The sequence below is a fragment of the Diceros bicornis genome, chromosome 6 (assembly GCF_020826845.1).
Source record: "Diceros bicornis minor isolate mBicDic1 chromosome 6, mDicBic1.mat.cur, whole genome shotgun sequence".
Classification (NCBI taxonomy): Eukaryota; Metazoa; Chordata; class Mammalia; order Perissodactyla; family Rhinocerotidae; genus Diceros; species Diceros bicornis.
The window spans coordinates 74,561,707-74,580,855 of NC_080745.1; the positions used below are offsets into that span (position 1 = coordinate 74,561,707).

Consider the following 19,149-nt stretch of genomic DNA (forward strand, 5'->3'; position numbering starts at 1 on the left):
CCCCCAGGCTCTCTCCTTTTTTCCTCACCATAAGACTTTTCCTGCACAGAGCATGTGACAGTGGAGACCTTGTCTAACGTGTCCCAGCTTTACAGTTTCTGCCCCACACTTCCATAGGCGTGCTGAATGTACAGCCTGAGTTCTCCATGGTACTCCCAACTTCAAATGCACAGTCCCATTCTCCCCATTAACATATCCTAGGAATTCCAGTTCATCAACATCCCAAACACATTTCCTGATTACACTCATCCCCCAGAAGGGGAGTTTTAAGACCCAGGAAAAAGGGTCTTAGAAAAGAACACTGACGATGGTAACCACATATCCCAGACTTTCTGAGAAAGTGTCCCCTTTCCAGACCATTTGTCCTGGTTTTCGGTCCAGAAAATACCATAACCAACCAACAGAGGTCACAAGAAAGGCACATGTCAGACAGAACACCCCCCAGTAAGATTCTCTGAGAGCCCACCACTGCCTCTGACTCAGAGTCAGATTGCTCACTTGCAGTGTTTTTGGTATTCCTTCTGCTAGTTGGGTTTGAGAGTAGATTGAAGGGAGTACAATTCTTGTTGCTTTGGGATGGGAAATGAGGATAAGGATGAAAATATTTAGCACAAATATACACATAATCCACTCTGTGTGCCATTTTGAAGCCTGCTTTTTACACTTCACATTAGAGTGTATGAATTTTCTCGTGTCACTAAGTTTTTTTTTTTGGTAAACAAGGACCTTACCAAATTCCCGATAGTGTCTACCATTGGCCATGATGGGGGTGGGCTTGAATAGGAAGAGAGATACCCAAGGGGGATTCAGGAGGTTGGAATGTTTTCTATCTTAAGCTTGGTGCTGGGTACAGTTTTTTGAATGTCTTAAATCTTACATAATAAAGTAGAAATTTACACCAATAGTAAATGGTTACTTAACAATTCATTATGTAGATATATATCATAATTTACTCAATTTAAAGCCTCCTCTCCCCCCTGTTATCATGTATTTGTAATTTTCAACTTTGGACTCTTAAATACTGTATTATTATTAAACATGTTTGGGCATCAAGTTTTGTCTGCATTTTAGCTCATTTTCTTAGGATAGATTTATAGAATTGAATTACTGGGTGAGAATGTGGCTGTAATGAGTGCCTGTTACCAGACTACCTTTTAACAAAGTTGCATGAGTTTAGACTATCATTCACATTGTGTCCATTCCACTTTCTCTCACCAGGACTGAGTGCTGTTCCTAAAAAAAAAATATTTGCTACTTTGCTAGGCAAATATTTGTTTCTAATGGTTTTATCTCGTATCTCTTGGATTACCAGTGAGATTGAACAGTCCATCATAAAATAGTTTTTCTATGGAGTTTTTTTTTTTTTTTTTGATTGATTGATGTGTGCGCGTGAGCACAGGTTTTTTTGCAGACTCACATGTGGGGCCTGTATGAGCTGCTCTTGTTTATATGGCGGGGACCACAAATAAGCAAAGAAGGGGGCCTCTTACCCCCTCGGGGAAAACCAGGTGTGCATCTAGCCCTTTGTCTTCCTGCAGTGCCGCCAAGCTCCTGGACAAGAACCCCTTCTCGGTCAGTAACCCGAACCCTCTGCTGCCCTCGCCCGCCAGTCTCCAGCTGGCTCAACTGCAAGCCCAGCTCACCCTCCACCGGCTGAAGCTGGCACAGACAGCTGTCACCAGCAACACTGCGGCCGCCACGGTCCTGAACCAAGTCCTCTCCAAAGTGGCCATGTCCCAGCCTCTCTTCAACCAGCTGAGGCATCCGTCCATGATCAGCGCCCCCCAAAGCCATACCGGGGTGCCCCAACATGCTGCAACCATGCCCAGTGCCCGCTTTCCCTCGAATGCAATTGCCTTCTCACCCCCCGGCCAGACACGAGGCACAGGACCCTCTGTGAGCCTTCCCAGCCAGCCTCCCAATGCCGTGGTGATGCATCCTTTCAGCGGGGTCATGCCTCAGACCCCTGCCCAGCCAGCAGTCATCTTGGGCCTTGGCAAGCCTGGGCCCACTCCTGCTGCGGCAGGGTTCTACGAGTATGGCAAAGCCAACTCTGGCCAGACGTATGGCTCTGAAACAGACGGTCAGCCCAGCTTCCTGCCAGTCTCAGCCTCTACCTCGGGCAGTGTGACCTATGAAGGGCACTACAGCCACTCAGGGCAAGATAGCCAAGCTGCCTTTCCCAAGGACTTCTACGGACCCAACTCCCAGGGGTCACACGTGGCAGGCGGATTTGCGGCTGAGCAGGCCGGGGGCGTGAAAGGCGAGGTAGGTCCGCTGCTGCAGGGTCCAAACAGCCAGTGGGAGAGCCCCCACGGATTCTCTGGCCAAAGCAAGCCTGACCTTATGGCAGGCCCCAACCTGTGGCCTCCAGCCCCTAGCCAGCCCTATGAGCTGTATGACCCCGAGGAGCCCACCCCAGACAGGACCCCTCCTTCCTTTGGGGGTCGGCTAAACAACAGCAAACGGGGTTTCAGCGGTGCCCGGCGGCGGCGGGCCAAGGAGGAGCAGGCGATGCTGTCCGTGCGGCCCCTGCAGGCTCAGGAGCTGAATGACTTTCACGGTGTGGCCCCCCTTCACCTGCCACACATCTGTAGCATCTGTGACAAGAAGGTGTTTGATTTGAAGGTGAGTCTTCCTAAGGCAGGCTGGGAGCCACGGGTGGGCTCCCCACCACAGCCCACCTCTCACTACTCATGAGCAGATGTGCTCATACATTTGGGGACTGGGTAACAGAATTTCACCATCAGGACCCTTGATTAAAATTATAAGTGTTCGAACTAAAATTCATTTCAGAAATGTATCAGGGCCAGTCCCTTGCTTTAAGGCAAGTCACAGATTCTTAGCCGTGTTTATAGATGAGAAGGCTGCAGCTGGGTGGGGGGTCAAGTGACCCTACTTGGGTCACAGAGAAGGGACTCAGGAACTGGAGTCTCCTGCCTCCTCAAGGAGGGCTTTTCCTCTGTGCAATGTGTAGAAGCTACTGTTCCTGGAGTACATACGTTGTTCTGAGTACGAAAGGGGAGAAAAAAGTTAGCAGAATTTTGATCAGGGGCAAGGGAGTAATTCTCCAGTGAGACCTACACAAATTATTATAAAGGGCCTCCGCTTCCCCATCTGCAAAATGGAGATGGAGCCTCATGACACCTTCCCAGTGGTTGTAAAATGCTTTGGGTCCCTGCGAACAAAGGTCCGTTATAGCATAAATTTCCCCCCAGAATGCACTGATGATGCAGTGAAATATTCCAAAGCAATAATAATTATAACAGCTAACATATATTACACCCTTTCTGTGTGTCAGCAGTAACTCTAAGAGGTGGATACTACTATTGTTCTCATCTTGCAGATGAGAAACTGAGGCCCAGAGAGATGAAATGACTTGTCCAGGGCCCCATAGCTGGAAAGTGGTAGAGTAGAGATTCGAACGTGGGTCTGACCCTCCCAGAGCCTGCGCCTCTTAAGCACTAGGCTGTGCTGCCTCTCATCTCTCATGCCGTCTGCACAGCATAATAATGCCTGCTTAGTGGGAGTCACACCAGAGGGTGTCATTCACCTCTGCTTGGCTCATGTCGTGCAAGTGCATCCCTGTCACTCGGGTGGGACACACCCTCTCATGTCCAGTCTCAGGAGGAGGCTGACTGACACTGGAGCTGATGGAGGATGTTATCTATCATAAGCCTTTTCTAAGGCTTTGAAATTCACTGTGAGTCCACCTGCCAGGTTCTCCCAACTGGATGTAGAAATGGGTGGGGTATCTCTGGGGGAAGGGAGATGGGGGTATGGAGGAACCACAGGTCCACTGAGGGGAGAAGAGGGATGGGACTTGTGCATCTGGGCCCCTGTCCAAGATGGGCACAGGATGTGTGAGTCTGGCCCATGGAGTGAGGGCTGGATGGGGAGGCAGGACTCGGGGAGGATCCTGAGAGGGAGAGGATGAGGGCAGGGAGGTGTGTTGGCAGGGTTGGTCCAGCCTCTGGGCGCTCTGAGCTGCCTGCCTGGCCTTTACTCATCCCCTGCCTTCTCATGGACTTAGTTCTACTTCAGTCATTTTTCCTTCCTTCTGGCCTAGGACTGGGAGCTGCACGTGAAAGGGAAACTACACGCTCAGAAATGCTTGGTCTTCTCTGAAAAGTGAGTGCCATCTAGGAGAACAGGTCTATGCATACGCTCAGCAAGTGTTCATTGAGCATCTGCTATGTGTCACGTGCTGTTCTAGGTGCTGGGGAAACAGCAGAGAGCAAAACAGGCAGAGTCCCTGTCCTTAAGGAGCTTACACTTAATGCGAGGAGGGGCAGATGATAAAATAAACAAATGGATTATAGAGCATCCCTGGTGGTAAATGCTAAGCAGAAAACAATGGCAGGGCAGGGCCAGGAAGTGTGTGTGTGTGTGTGTGTGTGTGTGTGTGTGTGTATGTGTACACTCACAGGGGCTGGTCCTTGCATTTTAAATAGGCTGGTCAGGGAAAGGCCTCACTGAGGACATGTCAGGAGGGGATGGAATGAGCCTGTGGCTGTCTGGGGTCATGCACTCCCGGCAAAGGGAACAGCAAGTTTGAAGGCCCTGGGTGGCCCCAGAATGCTCAGGCAACGTGAGTGTGACCAGAGCAGAGTGCCGGGGCTCAGAGCTGGGAGGTGCCAGGGCCTGGATGCTGAGCGTTGGAGCTGGTTGTGAGGACTTCCATTTTGCTGTGAGTGCGATTGGAGCATTGGAGGGCTGAGCAAAGGAGTGATTCGCTCTGGGTCTACTGAACGGGACCCTGGCTGCTGTGCTGAGAATAAAAGGGGTGGGGCGGGGGCAGACTCAGGGAGACCAATGAGGAGGGGGCTGCAGTAATCCAGGTGGGGAGGAAGGCACGTGGGCCAGGATGGAGAACAGAGGACTGAGGTTAAGCGTTTCGAAATGAGCACATCCAAAAGACCTCCCTTTCTTAGTGTTCACGGTAGCCAAGAGGTGGAAGCAAGCCAAATGTCCACCGACAGATGAATAGGTAAACAAAATGTGGTATATCCACACAGTGGAATATTACTCAGCTTTAAAAAGGAAGGGAATTCTGACACATGCAACAACATGGATGAACCTTGGGGACATCATGCTAAGTGAAATAAGCTAGTCACAAAAAGACAAATACTGTATGATTCCAGTTACAGGAGGTAGAGCAGTCAGATTCATAGACAGAAAGTAGAATGGTGGTTGCCAGGGGCTGGGAGGAGGGAGAATGGGTAGTTACCATTTAATGGGTATAGAGTTTCAGTTTTGCAAGATGGAAGAAGTTCCAGAGATGGATGGCGGTGATGGTTGCAAAACAGTGTAAATGTGCTTAATGCCACTGAACTGTACACTTAAAAATAGTTAAGATGGTAAATTTCATGTTATGTGTATTTTACCACAATTTGAAAAAGGTCTCCCTTTTTTGGCTCCCTCTTTTTTTATGGTGGTAAAATTCACATAAGAACTCACCATTTTAACCATTTTAAAGTGTACAATTCAGTGGTGTTTAGCACATTCACAGGCTTGTGCAAACGTTACCACTGTCTAGTTCCTGGACGTTTTCATCACCCCCAAGGGAAACACCATACCCATTAAGCAGTCACTCCCCATTCCCCCTCCCCTCCCTGGCCCCTGGCAACCACTAATCTGCTTTCTGTCTCCATGGATTTGCCTCTTCTGGACATTTCATATAAATGGAATCATTTAATATGTGACCTTTTGTGACTGGCTTTTTTCACTGAGCAAAATATTTTCAAGATTCGTCCCTGTTGTTGCATATACAACCTTTTATGGCTGAATAATATTCCATTATATGTATATACCACATTTTGTTTATTCTTTCATCTTTTGATATATATTTGGGTTGTTTCTATCTTTTGGATATCGTGAATAATGCTGTTATGAACATTCGTGTACAAGTTTTTGTTTGAACATCCGTTTTCAACTATTTTGAGTCTGTGCCTAGGGGAGTGGAATGTTGGGTCATGTGGTAATTCTTTAACTTACTGAAAACCCACTTTTCACCCCTCTCCAGCGCCGGTGTCCGGTGTGTACTTGGTTCGGCAGAGGGAACGCTGTGTGCCTCTCCCAACAGCACAGCCGTTTATAACGCTGCTGGGAATGAAGGTGAGTGAGACCCTCCAAGTCAGCAGCTTGAAGCAGAAACCAGCTTCCCAAAGGCTCAGTATGTCATGTCTTTAATAACCAAACTGCCCTGATATGCCCTCCTGATACATCTGTAAAGCAAACAGATCCCAAGACACTAAAATACACGGGGCCTGCTGTCTGGGCTCGTCGACATTTTCTAACGTGTTTTAGACATAAAGCTTTGCTGGTTATCAACATGCCCAGAGGTGTATTCACATCGATCACTAATCAGTATGTTAGAGGAAACTTTCGTTTTTCTCGTCCCGCTTGTGTCCTAAAAACAACTTTTGAAGTTAAAGAAAATGACTGGGTTTTCACCTGATTTTGTGTAATTTATCATTTAGATTATGCCTCAAATCTTGGAACATCCTATGCGGCCATTCCAGCAAGACCATTTGCTCAGTCAAATCCTACATTTCCTTCGGCTTCCCCGGGGACAAATGTGAGTACAGAAGCATTTTCTCTATTGTCATTGTCACCATCAAAGCATTTGCCTCGCCTGCTATGCCTGGTATAGCGGTGCAGAGGAGGCCGGGATGAAGGAGGAGCAGGTGTGGCTTGTGCTGTGCAGGAGAACGTGTCTCTGGACAGAGCTCCAGAGCTGTTTAACTCAGTCCAGCCAGTATGGAAACACACAGATGAAAAAGCTGACATAAATTCTTAAAGTCAAAAGCACTCATAGACTTTCTAGCCTTCGGCACTGGTTCAGAGAAGGAAAAGTTTGAGCTTTTATGCGTGTGTGTTTTTAAAGACTTCTTGATGTTTTATTGAAGTGGACCATTTCCTATGAGTGGGCAATTCTGAAACATGAACCCGAAAGAGAAAATGTGTTTGAAAGTAAGGACCAGGCACTAATGGTCTGTGTTGGCCCCTTGGGGAGATGGTTGCATCTGTGTAACACTTTTAGTTGTGTTTGCATTCCTCTCTCTCTACAACATGCACTGTAGGCCCCAAAGCTCTAAAGCTTCTTCCTTCCTTTTTCCACTGATTGTGACAATTCTCTTTCTCTCTTCCATTTCCTGTTTTCCCACTGCGTGCAGCCTCCTTTCTCCCGGGAGCTGTCGGCTTCTCTCCTCCTCCCCTGGGAACACATGGAAGGAGATGTAAAACATCTAGCGGGCGCGTGTTGAACCCTGCTAGAGGGCCCATGTCTGTGTGTTTTTGCCTATGCCTGTGTTTTTTTGAATTCGTGATGTGAGCCACAGCAGCCTTTCTCTCACCTCATGCAACGAGCGAGCACAAGCTCATGAGAGCAGGCCTCCACGTGCCGTCCCCTCCACGTGTCTGGGCATTTGAGCAAAACCTGGGAAGGGCAAGCTGAGAAGTGTAGGCGTCAGGCCCTGGGGGTGAGTGAGTGGAGAGTGAGGAGGTTCATGAGGAGAAGTGAGGCCTGCCTGGGGCCAAGATCTCTATTTGTTTGTGTCTGTTTGTTTGTGATGTTGAATGGGCGAAGTGCTTCAGGAGAGAGGCCCCTCTGCAAGCCCACGTTTTGGTGAAAGAGAATTTTGTGGTTTCCCTCTCTGCACTCTCCTTGCTCAGGGCCACGCCCCGTCAGTGGCCACTTTGTGTTAGTCCCAGGAGAGCAGAATGGCTGGGTTCAGTGAAGCCTGTAATTTGTCTTTGAGGTCAGACTCCTAATTAGATGACCTTGTGTCCCAATGGGGGTGCTGGCAGCTCCAGGGCCTGTTTCCCCCCCACTGTGGACCATGGAGGCACCTCTGTGCCTGCAACCCTGCTCCAAGCCCCCAGGACTGAGGGGAAGGGAACTGTCACTGAGATGGAGGAGGCCAGATTGGGTGGGCTGGGGTCTGGGCACAGGAAAGAGAGCCAATGTCAACTGAGCCCCTATAGAAAGGGGATGGCGCTGAGTGAGATGAGGAGAGGCTGGGGCAGGACAGCTCTACGTCTGTGTGTGCCTCAACCCCACCCTTGGACGGTGACTTGTGACCCAGAGGCCCTTTCCTGTGGATGTGGAGTCAAGAGACCTAAGCTCAAGTCCTAGTTCTGGAGCCCACCAGCTGTGTGGCGTCAGGCAAGTCGCTTTACATCTCTGAGGTGCTGTTTTCTTAAATGGGGACCATAAAGCCCCTGATAATGACTTTTGAAGATAAAATAAACGACCGAGTTTTCATCTGGCTTGTGTCATTGATCGTTTTGATTATACCTCAAATCTTGGAACGTTGTATGTGGCCATACGAGCAATTTCCTGACTCAAGGTGGGAGCGAGGCTCAGGGTGGACCAGAGTTGTCCTGCGCTTATGAGGATCGAATGAGACCCTGTATGTGACAGTGATTTGTGAACTGTGCAGTAACAATGGCTATTGCTGAGTAAAGAAACCTTTTAACCCCCGTTTTGAGGAAACCTATGGTGTCTGAGGCTGGCTCTGTCTGCTAGCTGTCGTGACGTTGGGCAGGTCTCAGTATGAGTCTTTGTTGCACACGAATCTGTCTAGTAGTCCCTGTAGTCACATCTGCTCAAATGCAGGTGTGTTTCTCTTTAGGAAAACCTGAAATACAAAAATATTGACGTTTGAAGACAAGCTGAGAAATGAAGAGCTGATTAATCTGCGGCTGAAAGATATTTTGTAACGCTCCTTTAAGTAGCAGGGGAATCGCTCAGAGAAATTATTGATTTTTTTCTGCCTACAAATACTGACCTCCAAAGATAAGCATCAAGGAGTTATTACTCTGATGTCAAAAGATACTTTGTGAGACTCAGATGACTGCCCAGTGAGCAACTTTTACATATACATTTTTATTGTTTTTCTGCTTACATAATTTATGCTTTTTGCAAAAATTCAAATGGAAAAGACATATTTAACGAGGACGGTGAAATTCCTCCATTATCCCCCTCCCAGCTTCCACAGAGAACCCATGAAGGCTGTGATGCATTTTCCCCCAGAAATGTTTTCTGGTCCTGTGCCAGGGCTTTTTCTTTCTGATTCCACTTACATCCATCTTTTCAGAAACACATTTTGTTGAGTAAAACCAGAACCAGCCAGAACTCCACCATTGGAATAACACTATTGTTTGTAGAGCAAAGAGCAGTTGTTGCTTCTAAAGCTCTGTTTTTAAGCAGGAGAACAAAGCGACTCAGGGCTCTGGGAATGAGCCTTCAGAGGGTCTCTGAACCGCTGCAAAATCTAAAACGACCACAAAACCCATCTACCACCTCCACCAGGCCCAGGCTTGGCTGAACTTACACTTGTCTCAACTCCGTGGGAGAGCGAACCTTTCGTTTCTGTGGTTATTGTTGACGGAGGTGGGACACTGAACTGACAGCCAGGTGCCGTGTTTACTGTTGGGGGGGTGATCTGTGACTGTCCCCAGCCACCCGCCCCCCGACTCCAGGGTCCGGGAGAGAGGTGTTCACTTTCAGTTAAGCTTCTGCGATCTGATGGAACAGAGGCACTTTATTCTTGGCTGTCTGAGTGGTAATAAACAGAGTAATCGGGTTTCTGGAAGGGGCCGTCAGGGCCCTCTCAGGCTGTAAATAGTTTTCTCATGCCTGCCCAAGATGCACTCTGCCTGCTGACTGTCCCTGTAAAACCACCTTGCGGTTTTCACAGCCACGTGGAAGTTTATTTGGTGCTGGTGCCACAGGAGGGCCTCCCTGGCCCGGGATGATACACCGCGTTTCTGTGGTTTCTGTCTCATTAGGACCCTGTACACCAGAAAACTTGTATAAATAAGGAAACTGAGGCACAAGGAAACATAAATGTTTGTGGAATGCCAGAGGTTTAGGTTGCCCCTCAGATTGCCGGCTGTTTCTAGAACCTCTGTCCATCCACCCTGGCCTTCCCGGTCCAGCTCAGAGCACTCTGGTCTCCGGACTTGCAGAGAGCATGAAGAGTAGTAACTGGTGTGGCAAACCCCTCGCCCACCATGCCAGCTCTGTCCTCGCACTTCTCCCCTCTGCAGGGCCCACCTTGTGCATTTTCTAAGAGCAGGGAAACAGGAGACCTGGTGGGTTTTGTTTTCTGTTTTTTTTTTCCTTTTCTTTTTACAAATCCGAATTAATTTTTCTTGTCGCAAAAGTAGTACAAACATGGTGTCAAAAATTCAAACAGTAATAGAAATATAAAAAATAGAAAATCCGACCGTGCAGAGAAAACTGAAGGTAAATGTCTTTTGCTGTAACTTTGTATCTCTAGCTAGTCCATGTGTGCATGTTTAATTAGAGAAACTATGGTTTTTTTGCAAAAATCAGGTAATGCCGTATAATCTGTTATGCAAGTTGGTTCTTTTCACTTAGCATAAGCTCTTAATACATATTTTAAGTGATTTCTAGACATCTTTCCACATCCAAACATAAAACCCTATCTTATGTTGTAACACCGTCCATTGTATGCATCCGCCATAGTTTATCAAGTCCACGACTGATTGACTTTTCAGTGAGACCTGAGTTGTTGTCACAAATCTACCACTACTGAATTGCTCACAGATTAGGTTCCTTAACTTCTCCCAGGCATCAGTGTCCACATACACAGTGACGGGTATGAACCAGATGACCTCCCAGCTTTAAGATTCCATGACTCTAAAGTTTACAGGGATATTGAAGTTGCTCAGCAGGTGAACCCAGCCAAGACCCGTAGCCAAGTTTGGCACCAATAAAAGTACATTTACTCTAAGTCAAAGCTAATATGCTTTATAAAATATTTGAAAGTGTCAATAAAGATATCTGTGTCTATTCTCCAATGTAAGCCAAGATCCATAGCTATGGAACCCACACGCATTTGCTATGTACACAAGATGTTCAAAATCAACACCACAAGGAATAAATATTTGCCCTGTGTCTGTCCTCAGGTGTGTTTAGCACAAAACCAGCCCAGGCCCACAGACTGTGTGCCACATGAAATTAAGTCACCCCTAAAGGAGATAATGCTGGAATACAGAAATCTTTTATTAAAGGTGGAATCTACGCTTTGTAGCTCTAGGAAGCACTTTGAGAGGCTACTCTCCCCCCACAGGCCTGTTGCCCTAAGCCACATTTTTATTGCAACTCGGTGAGTTATTTGAACTGCGCCTCTTCTTTGAACTCATCTGTGAAGGCTGTTCCCACCTGCATCAGAGGGCATTGAAAGGTCTCAGAATCTTCCTACACAAGTCTGTTTGCTCCTTTCACATTTCTACCCATCTATAAAAGATTTGTGGGTGAGTTGAGAGGTCTGGGACCCAGCCACATGAACTATTAGAAGCAACATCTGGTTTTAAATGAGTGATGCCAGCGTGTAAAAATGTACAGCCCATGTCCCTGGTGGCATGTGGGGGCATTCTGGGTCAGTGCTGGCCTACAGACTGACTGAAGCGTCCCCCAGACTGAGAAAGGATGACTGTCCCTTTAGGTTAGTATAGTCATGCACTGCATAACGATGTTTCAGTGAAGGACAGACTGCATATACAATTGTGGTCCCTTAAGATTAGTACCGTATAACCTAGGTATGTAGTAGGCTATACCATCTAGGTTTATGTAAGTATACTCTATGATGTTCATACAACGCCAAATCACCAAATGATGCATTTCTCAGAATGTGTCCCCATTGTAAGCGATGCAAGACCATAATTAGGGCTTTGGTTACAACCCCAACACCTTAGCTCTCTTAGAGCTTTGACCTTAGGCTGGAAAGTTTCAAATGTGCCTGTGCCTCCCAGGAGCTCAGCAGGCAGAGCAGGGTGGGATGTTAACCAAGCCCATCAACACCTCACACCAAAAGTTCCAGTTGGTGAGGTCTTACACGATTCTCTCTAAACCCATCTGCTCTTCTGCCCCAGAGCACGTCATCAAAATTTATTTTTGGTAACTTTTAATTTTAATATACTTCAGACTTATAGAAAAGTTGCAAATAATGTATAAGGAACTCCCTACCTTTTGCTCGGATTCACTACTTTTTTACGTTTGGGCCCATTTACTTTATCATTCTCTCTCTGTGTCTCTCTGTCTGTCTCTGTCATCCTTCTGTCCATGCATGTCTATCTATCTATCATCCGTCTATCTTATCATCTATGCACGTTTTTTCCTGAACCATTGGAGACATTGAACCTCTTCACCCGTAACTACATCAGTATGAATTTCCTAAGAATGCAGACTTTCTCTTACATAATCACAGTACAATTATATTTTTCCCAGTCTAGGATCATCATAGCACATCCTTTAACTGTTGGAGGAAAGAAGGAACAAATATTTATTTATAGGAGCCTGCTGGATGCCACCTGTAGCACCAAGGCACTTTACATACGTTGTGGCATTTTTGTCTCCTAAACCATCCTGTGGAATCAATTTTTATTTTCCCTGTTTTATAGACAAGCAGACTCAGTCCTGGAGAAATTCAGTAACGTGCCTACAATTAGTCACTGGGGAGCAGACACAGATCCTGGTCTGTCTGTTGCTTCTGCTGCCCTGGCCCTGGTGCCTGGAGACTATAAGGCACACACTTGGTGTGGGTCTGTCCTCAGAGAGAGAGTAGGCCTGCATGTCTTTAGTTCGTCTCCATACATCATCTCAGCTCTTCCAGGCACTGTGGACGCACAGTCATTCAGGGAGCTGCAGAGCTCATCACAAGGTACTCACTGCTTGAGCTTATCTTCAGCCCTGTAAAGATGAGACCACCACCAGCATAGACAGGCATGTCTGAAAGATGAACATGCTTGTGACCGTATGCATGCTGAAATAGCTGATTGCGTAGAGAGGGAGACAAACATTCCATTCACTGGGACAGGGAGTGGGAAAGACAGGTTTCCTGTTTATGCCCAACACAGTTGGGGAAAGTTATCATTACCCTGGATCTTAGGGTTTAGCTTGGCAAGGCTTCTGGGAGGAGTGGAATTTTACAACGTAGAGCCACTTAAGCATGGATATTTCACATCTGGAAAGGACTTTAGACGTATAGGCTACCTCCCTCATTCCAGACGTTGGGAAACTAAGCCCCAGAAAGGAAAACTAGTCTGTCCCTGTCATGCACCTAATCAGTGGCCGAGCTGGGACTCAACTCCAGGTCCTCTGTCTTCCAGGCTCAGCGTCTTCCCACTGCATCAGCAAGTCCTGAGGTTTTTACAGCCGAAGCCCATTTTAATTATTTACTCCTACCTCAAGCTGTCACTGTCCTGCGTTCCAAGTTTGGAACAGTACTGTATCTGCCAAAGCGCTTTTATTAGTGAGTAATTAGCTAGTTACCCATTTTTATTAATCAAAACCACAGACACACATCAATCAGACTTTCTCATCAGCCTAAGATCTAACCAGGGTTACCATATGGATAGAGTAAAGAAACTCAAAGTATGATCTCAACTCAGGTTTTTTAAATGTCAATAATAATAATAATAATAATAATAATAATATCCCTTGAGGTATTATCACCTTCAAAGACCCTTAAGGACTTATTAGAGAACCCAGGTTGGGAATTATTGTACAGCATCATGCTGCCCGCTCAACAGCACTCAGGGTTGTCTGTGCCCCCAGTGAACAAATCTTACTCTAGATGTACCATCTAAAGACCGCGTCCTCCCTTCCTCTCACCTTCCCACTTTCCTCGCTCCTTCCCTTTCTCCCTCATCATTCAGATCGCCCACAGAGCATACGGCAAATAATAGCCATGTTTGTATAACTGTTTCAAGAACAGATTAGAGAGATCTTACCTATAACTCTAAACCTTTTATGAATCAAATATGATTTTGAACCTAATTGAGTTGAACAAAAAGAGATTTTAGATCAATGACAGAAAAGAACATAGACTGAACTGTCCTAAATCAAATATTTGCAAGAGAATATAATACATAAAAATTTCTCTTTCTAACTGGGTAGGATTTCTCGCGTGCCCTGGAGCCAGACACAACACAAAGCAAACCATTAACACAGTGACTCTCGAGATTTTAGATTTGCGAGATTTTCATTTCATAACTCACTTAGGAAATGGTAAACTGAGGTAAACTGGTTAAACTGAAGAAGCTGCTCGCGGTCGCTGGAGGTACTTCGCTCCACCCCGAAGGGTCACTATCTTGGCATACCTATAACCCATTTTCAGTTCACCAGTTGAGAAGTCCCAAATTAGCATAATTAACTGAAGAATACTAAAAATCTCATGATTATTTGATTATGGGATATTAAGTGACAACAAGGGAATCAATCAATAAAATTCAACTTCTATTTCTTTTTTGTGTGTGTGTGTGTGAGGAGATCAGCCCTATGCTAACATCTGCCAATCCTCCTCTTTTTTTGCTGAGGAAGACTGGCCCTAGGCTAACATCTGTGCCCATCTTCCTCTACTTTATATGGGACGCCGCCACAGCATGGCTTGACAAGCAGTGCATCAGTGCGCGCCCGGGGTCCGAACCGGAGAACCCCGGGCCACCACAGCAGAGCATGAGCACTTAACCGCTTGTGCCACAGGGCCGGCCCCCTCGACTTCTATTTCTGATTTAAAATCTTGGGAGAAAAGAGCACTCATGGAATGTATTTTTTAAATTTGAGTGAAAACCTTAATTGAGACCCGTCCGTTGTAGTGCCTTTCTGATAACATCTGCAGCGTGAATTCGTCCTGTTCTTTGGTGACTGGCAGCTGCGAGAGTGTTTATTCTTCAGAAGGCTTTTCTACCACTCAGCAGTAGTTGGTGCACTCACGCTCGGATAAAAGCCTCTCGAGTTGTTCTTTCAGTCTGGAGGAGACAATGAGAGAGGCACTGGCCCTCATGCCTGGTCACTAGGCAACTGGACAGGCAAGGAGCAGGAGCAGCCCAGACTGCCCTGTGTGTCTGCTGCATAGTCCAAGCTCACATCAGCCCAGGCCGACCCCAGCAAAGTCACAAGGGGCAGAAACATGCCCTGCTGTGAGGAGGCCGGGCGGAGCGCCCAGCCTCGGCCCTCCTGTTGATAAACTCAGAGGACCAGCCACTTTGTCCTGCTTGAGAACTCAGCTGGGTCCGGGTCTTTATGTGGACCCCAAAGAGAGGCAAAGATCCTGCCTCGTAACAGCCCTCCTCCTGCCATCCCTGGAAAAGGGCTCAGTGGTTGTTAGCCAGGCTCAGACTCAAAGTCTCCCAGTTTACGGAGAGCTCCATGTGCACTCCAGGGAGGCCTGGGGATGCTCTGGGAGCTACCTGGAGCACATTGTGAATCCTGTTCCCCTTTGGGAACGTGCTTGACCTCTGGACTTTGCAGACGGGGAGGTCTGAAAGGGGCGCTTGGTTTTCTCCAGTTCAAGGTTGAACCATAAAAGGAAATTCTATAGCCTCTAATTGTCCTCAGCACAGATGAGACAAATGAGGGCTTTTCATGGTAGAATTACCCACATATTAGCCCTTGTTCGGGATGAGACCTTAGACTTCCGCACTGTGTTACCTTAGCAGAGTCGGACCCACATCAAATGTAATTAGATGTTGAAGTTCACTTTATCATAGAAAATGGTGATTATGCAAAATGTAGCCTATGCTATTAGAATGTGCTTTGGGTTTGGAAAATTGCATCCTTCTCTTCCACATTGGGTTGGCTTGTGGTTACTAATTCTTGAACCTCCCAGAGACTCCAGGCTAATTAAGGTTTGCACAGACCAAACGGACACACTTCCTCCCTCCAGGAGCTTTGATCAGGCCCAGGTCTTGGCTTCCAAACTGTGTTCCTTAGAGATGCCTTTGGGACTGCAGGGTGGAGGGTGGCAGCAGCATGCTGGACCCCACGGTTTGTCTGGAGCGACTCCTCTTATTTGTTGAGTGTTTTGGGCCGGTGAGCAAGCTTTTGTTTGAAAGAAAGAATTCCAAGGCTAACAAAGTTTTGAAAGCCACTGCCCTAAACCACAGATTATTGCTGTGAATATCTGTGTGTATATATTAGGTTTCCACAAATTCTTTCTATGCTCTTTTTTCTTTACTGGAATTTTTTAAAATTAGAAGTCAAACAATATGAGACATATAAGAAAAAGGTCAAACATCTCTCCCCTTACTCCCTTCTACTTCTGCTCTTTGAAGATAACCAGCATTGACAGGTTGATACACATCCTCCCCTGCCTTTCTCTGTGCTGATGTCCTTTAAAATGTTTTCATTGTGAAAAATTTCGAACATACAGAACAGTATAGACTAGTGTAAGTAACCCCTGTATACCCATCCCCCATTTCCAATAATTATCAAAATTTTACAATACTTGCTTCATCTGTCTCTTTCTCATATATTTTTGGGTTTTGTTTTGTTTTGCAAAAATGGCATCATACTACACATGCTACTTGACAACCTGTTTTTTACTTAATCTGTCTAAAAAATTAGTCTTTATCAGCTCATTTACCTCCTCCTTTTAATAGCTTTGTAGTTTTCCATTGTATGCTTGAACCATCATTTACTCAAACATTCTCCTTCCTTGGACATTCAGGCTGTTTCCGAAGTTTTTTGCATTCTGGCTGTTTCCAAAGTTTTTTGCCACCTCACAAATTACTGCAATAAATGTCCTTGTACATATGTCTTTACATATTGGTGCATTTATTTCTGTAGAATAGATTTCCAAAAGTGGGATGGCAGGATCATGGGCTATATATATTTTAAGTTTTGTTAAATATTGCTAAAGAATATTATAAAAATGTTGTAGATACACAACCTCCCACCAGTAACGTATGGATATGCCCTGGATGTGGTTGCTCATTAAAACTGTTGTGAATCTTTTTTGTAGAGAAATGGCATAAAATCGATTTTTTGTGTGTGTCTGTGAATGGATTCTTTTTCTGCATTAATTTTGTAAATTACAGTTTTGCAACCATTATTTAGGGGAAGATAGACATTAGAAACATCTGCAGTAGAGGGCAAGAGGGAAATGTCTTTTGAAGTCCAGCCACTGCTCTTTGTTCCTGTTAGTTTGCACAGCGGAAAATGGGTGCTGGCCGTGTGGTACACATCTGTAATCTCCCTGAAGGAAGCTGCACTGAGAATGACGTCATTAACCTGGGGCTGCCCTTTGGAAAGGTCACTAATTACATCCTCATGAAGTCTACTAATCAGGTAGGTCTGGGCACTTTCACACTAGTATGTACCAGATAGACCACACATTAGTGGGAGGAACGATATGATTTTTTTTTTTAAAGAAGCTATTCTTAACATAGAGAGGTAATAGAGAGCTATCCTCTTGTTAGTACCGCACAGAGGGTTTTTTTTTGGTGGTGGTGTGTTGTTTCCCCTTGTTTCATCTTACCCTTCTTGTGATGGGTCCAAGCCTTTGTGAGTTGCCTAGAGATGAGGAGCTGCTTTGGAATGAGGGACTCGTTAACATAGAAAAGCTAACTGGCCCCCAAATAGAAATCCATGGACTTGAGTCTTTTCACTGTGTTGCTAACCCCTTGAGCTAATGCTACAGTCTTACCTTCTAAGCTTCTCATATCCGAGGGCCTGGATTTGGAGCGAGCCAAGAATTGACTGGGGACAGGTATTTTCACTGATCCTTGGTGTTAGCATCTGAGGCCCTTGGGTCTCATAGCAGGAGAGTAGGTGGCAATTGATGGATGCCTGGTAAGTCTAAGGAACTAAGACCCTTAACTCGTGGGGATTGACTGAGTCCTTGGGGGTTAATACGTTTGTCTTCATTTCTAAAGTCAAAGTGGGAGTTTACACAGAGAATGGTTAGAAATCAGAATAGTTTGTCTTTTATTTTTAACAAATATTTTTACTTTATGAAACAGAGGAACTGCCATAGGGGAAATTCTTAATTAAGGTGTGAACTTTGAAGACTCAAAGGCACATCAGATTATCAATGGTCTTCCTCCATCAATCTGGGTTTAGACTACTCACTTAGGCTCTTTGTTCCTAATTCCCAGAATTCTGTTTTGGGTAAACATCCAAAATTCAGCTGGCAACATTAATGCAGTGAGATTCACTGAATTAATATTATCCCCATTTGACTGGTGAGAGCTGGAGGTGCTAAAATGTGTGCATCAAGAAAGAGGCACTTAGAAAGCTGAGTGGCAGAATTTGAAATGAAACTCTAAAGAATCTTGACTTCTTAGTCTCCCACACTTCTACAAATAGACTGTGACAGCATGGAGAAAAGCATGGCTGAAATTCAAAAACAAATGTCAGGGAAGGTGGGAGAATGAGATTGTTTAGCCCATTTGGTTCAAGGGGGAGAGGAGGGGCTCACAAGGAGAGCTCCCTTGTCACAGAGCACTTTTCCTTCTCAACATGAAGAGACCAGATCAGTACATCGTCAGTATTGTACAAACCAAACAAATCTAAGAAACAATAACAGCGATGAATCCATCACAGCAGCTACCAGGGTAAGCTGACAGGTTGGTCAAAACAGTCTATTTAGAAAGTCTCTGCAGACACTCATTGAATGGAAGAGCCCATTCGTTTCTAAGTGTTTTATGCGAACAGTTAAATAAAGAGGAAAAATGCTATGGAAACTTATGTGAGGGTTTTCCTCTCTTTAACTCACAAAGGCGTGGCCTTCCTTCAAGCCTAGGGAGCCCCTGAGTTTGTTAGTGTATTTCTTTCTTTGCAAAGAAAGTGAGAGCTCAAATACCCAGGGCTTGTGTCTCTGTCTCCTGCCATCGCCACAACCAAATAGCAAGTTCCTTTGTGCAGCAGACTCACTCTCCCCCTACCCCACCCCTCCCCTCGGGGAACTCCCATCCCAGGGGGCTCCTGTGGCATGATGTAGTCCAGGATGGACATACGTAATTAAGAAGAATGCTTGGTAACCATGGGGATCAGGAGAGGGGGCCATCTTATAATGAGCTCTTTTGAGGAAGTTAATAAATAGTTATCTTTGAACAGATGGCATCAAAGAGAGCTCTTTCTTGTACTGATTGTTTTTTCTTTTTATTGAGGTATAAAATATATAGTCTAAAGTGCACTAGTCTTGAGTGTACAACTCCATTTATTTTTTACATGTGGACACCTATGTAATTACCATGCAGGTCAAGATATAGAACATTTCCAGAACCTCAGAAGGTTTCTTCATGCCCCTTGTCAGTCAATATCCCACCCCCTCCCCCGAGGGAAGCTCACCTCTAACTTTATCACTGTCGATTCGTTTTGCCTTTTCT

The 19,149-nt window shown here is 45.8% G+C and overlaps 1 protein-coding gene across 1 annotated transcript in view; it reads left to right on the forward strand.

Annotated features, from left to right (window-relative positions):
* Window positions 1–19,149, forward strand: part of RBM20 (RNA binding motif protein 20) — a 198,305-nt gene that overhangs the window by 143,654 nt on the left and 35,502 nt on the right. Inside the window, exons 2-6 of the mRNA XM_058543972.1 lie at window positions 1,539–2,628; window positions 4,070–4,131; window positions 6,026–6,117; window positions 6,483–6,580; window positions 16,964–17,107. Of these exons, the coding sequence (XP_058399955.1) occupies window positions 1,539–2,628; window positions 4,070–4,131; window positions 6,026–6,117; window positions 6,483–6,580; window positions 16,964–17,107 (1,486 nt within the window). The remainder of the gene's footprint in view (window positions 1–1,538; window positions 2,629–4,069; window positions 4,132–6,025; window positions 6,118–6,482; window positions 6,581–16,963; window positions 17,108–19,149) is intronic.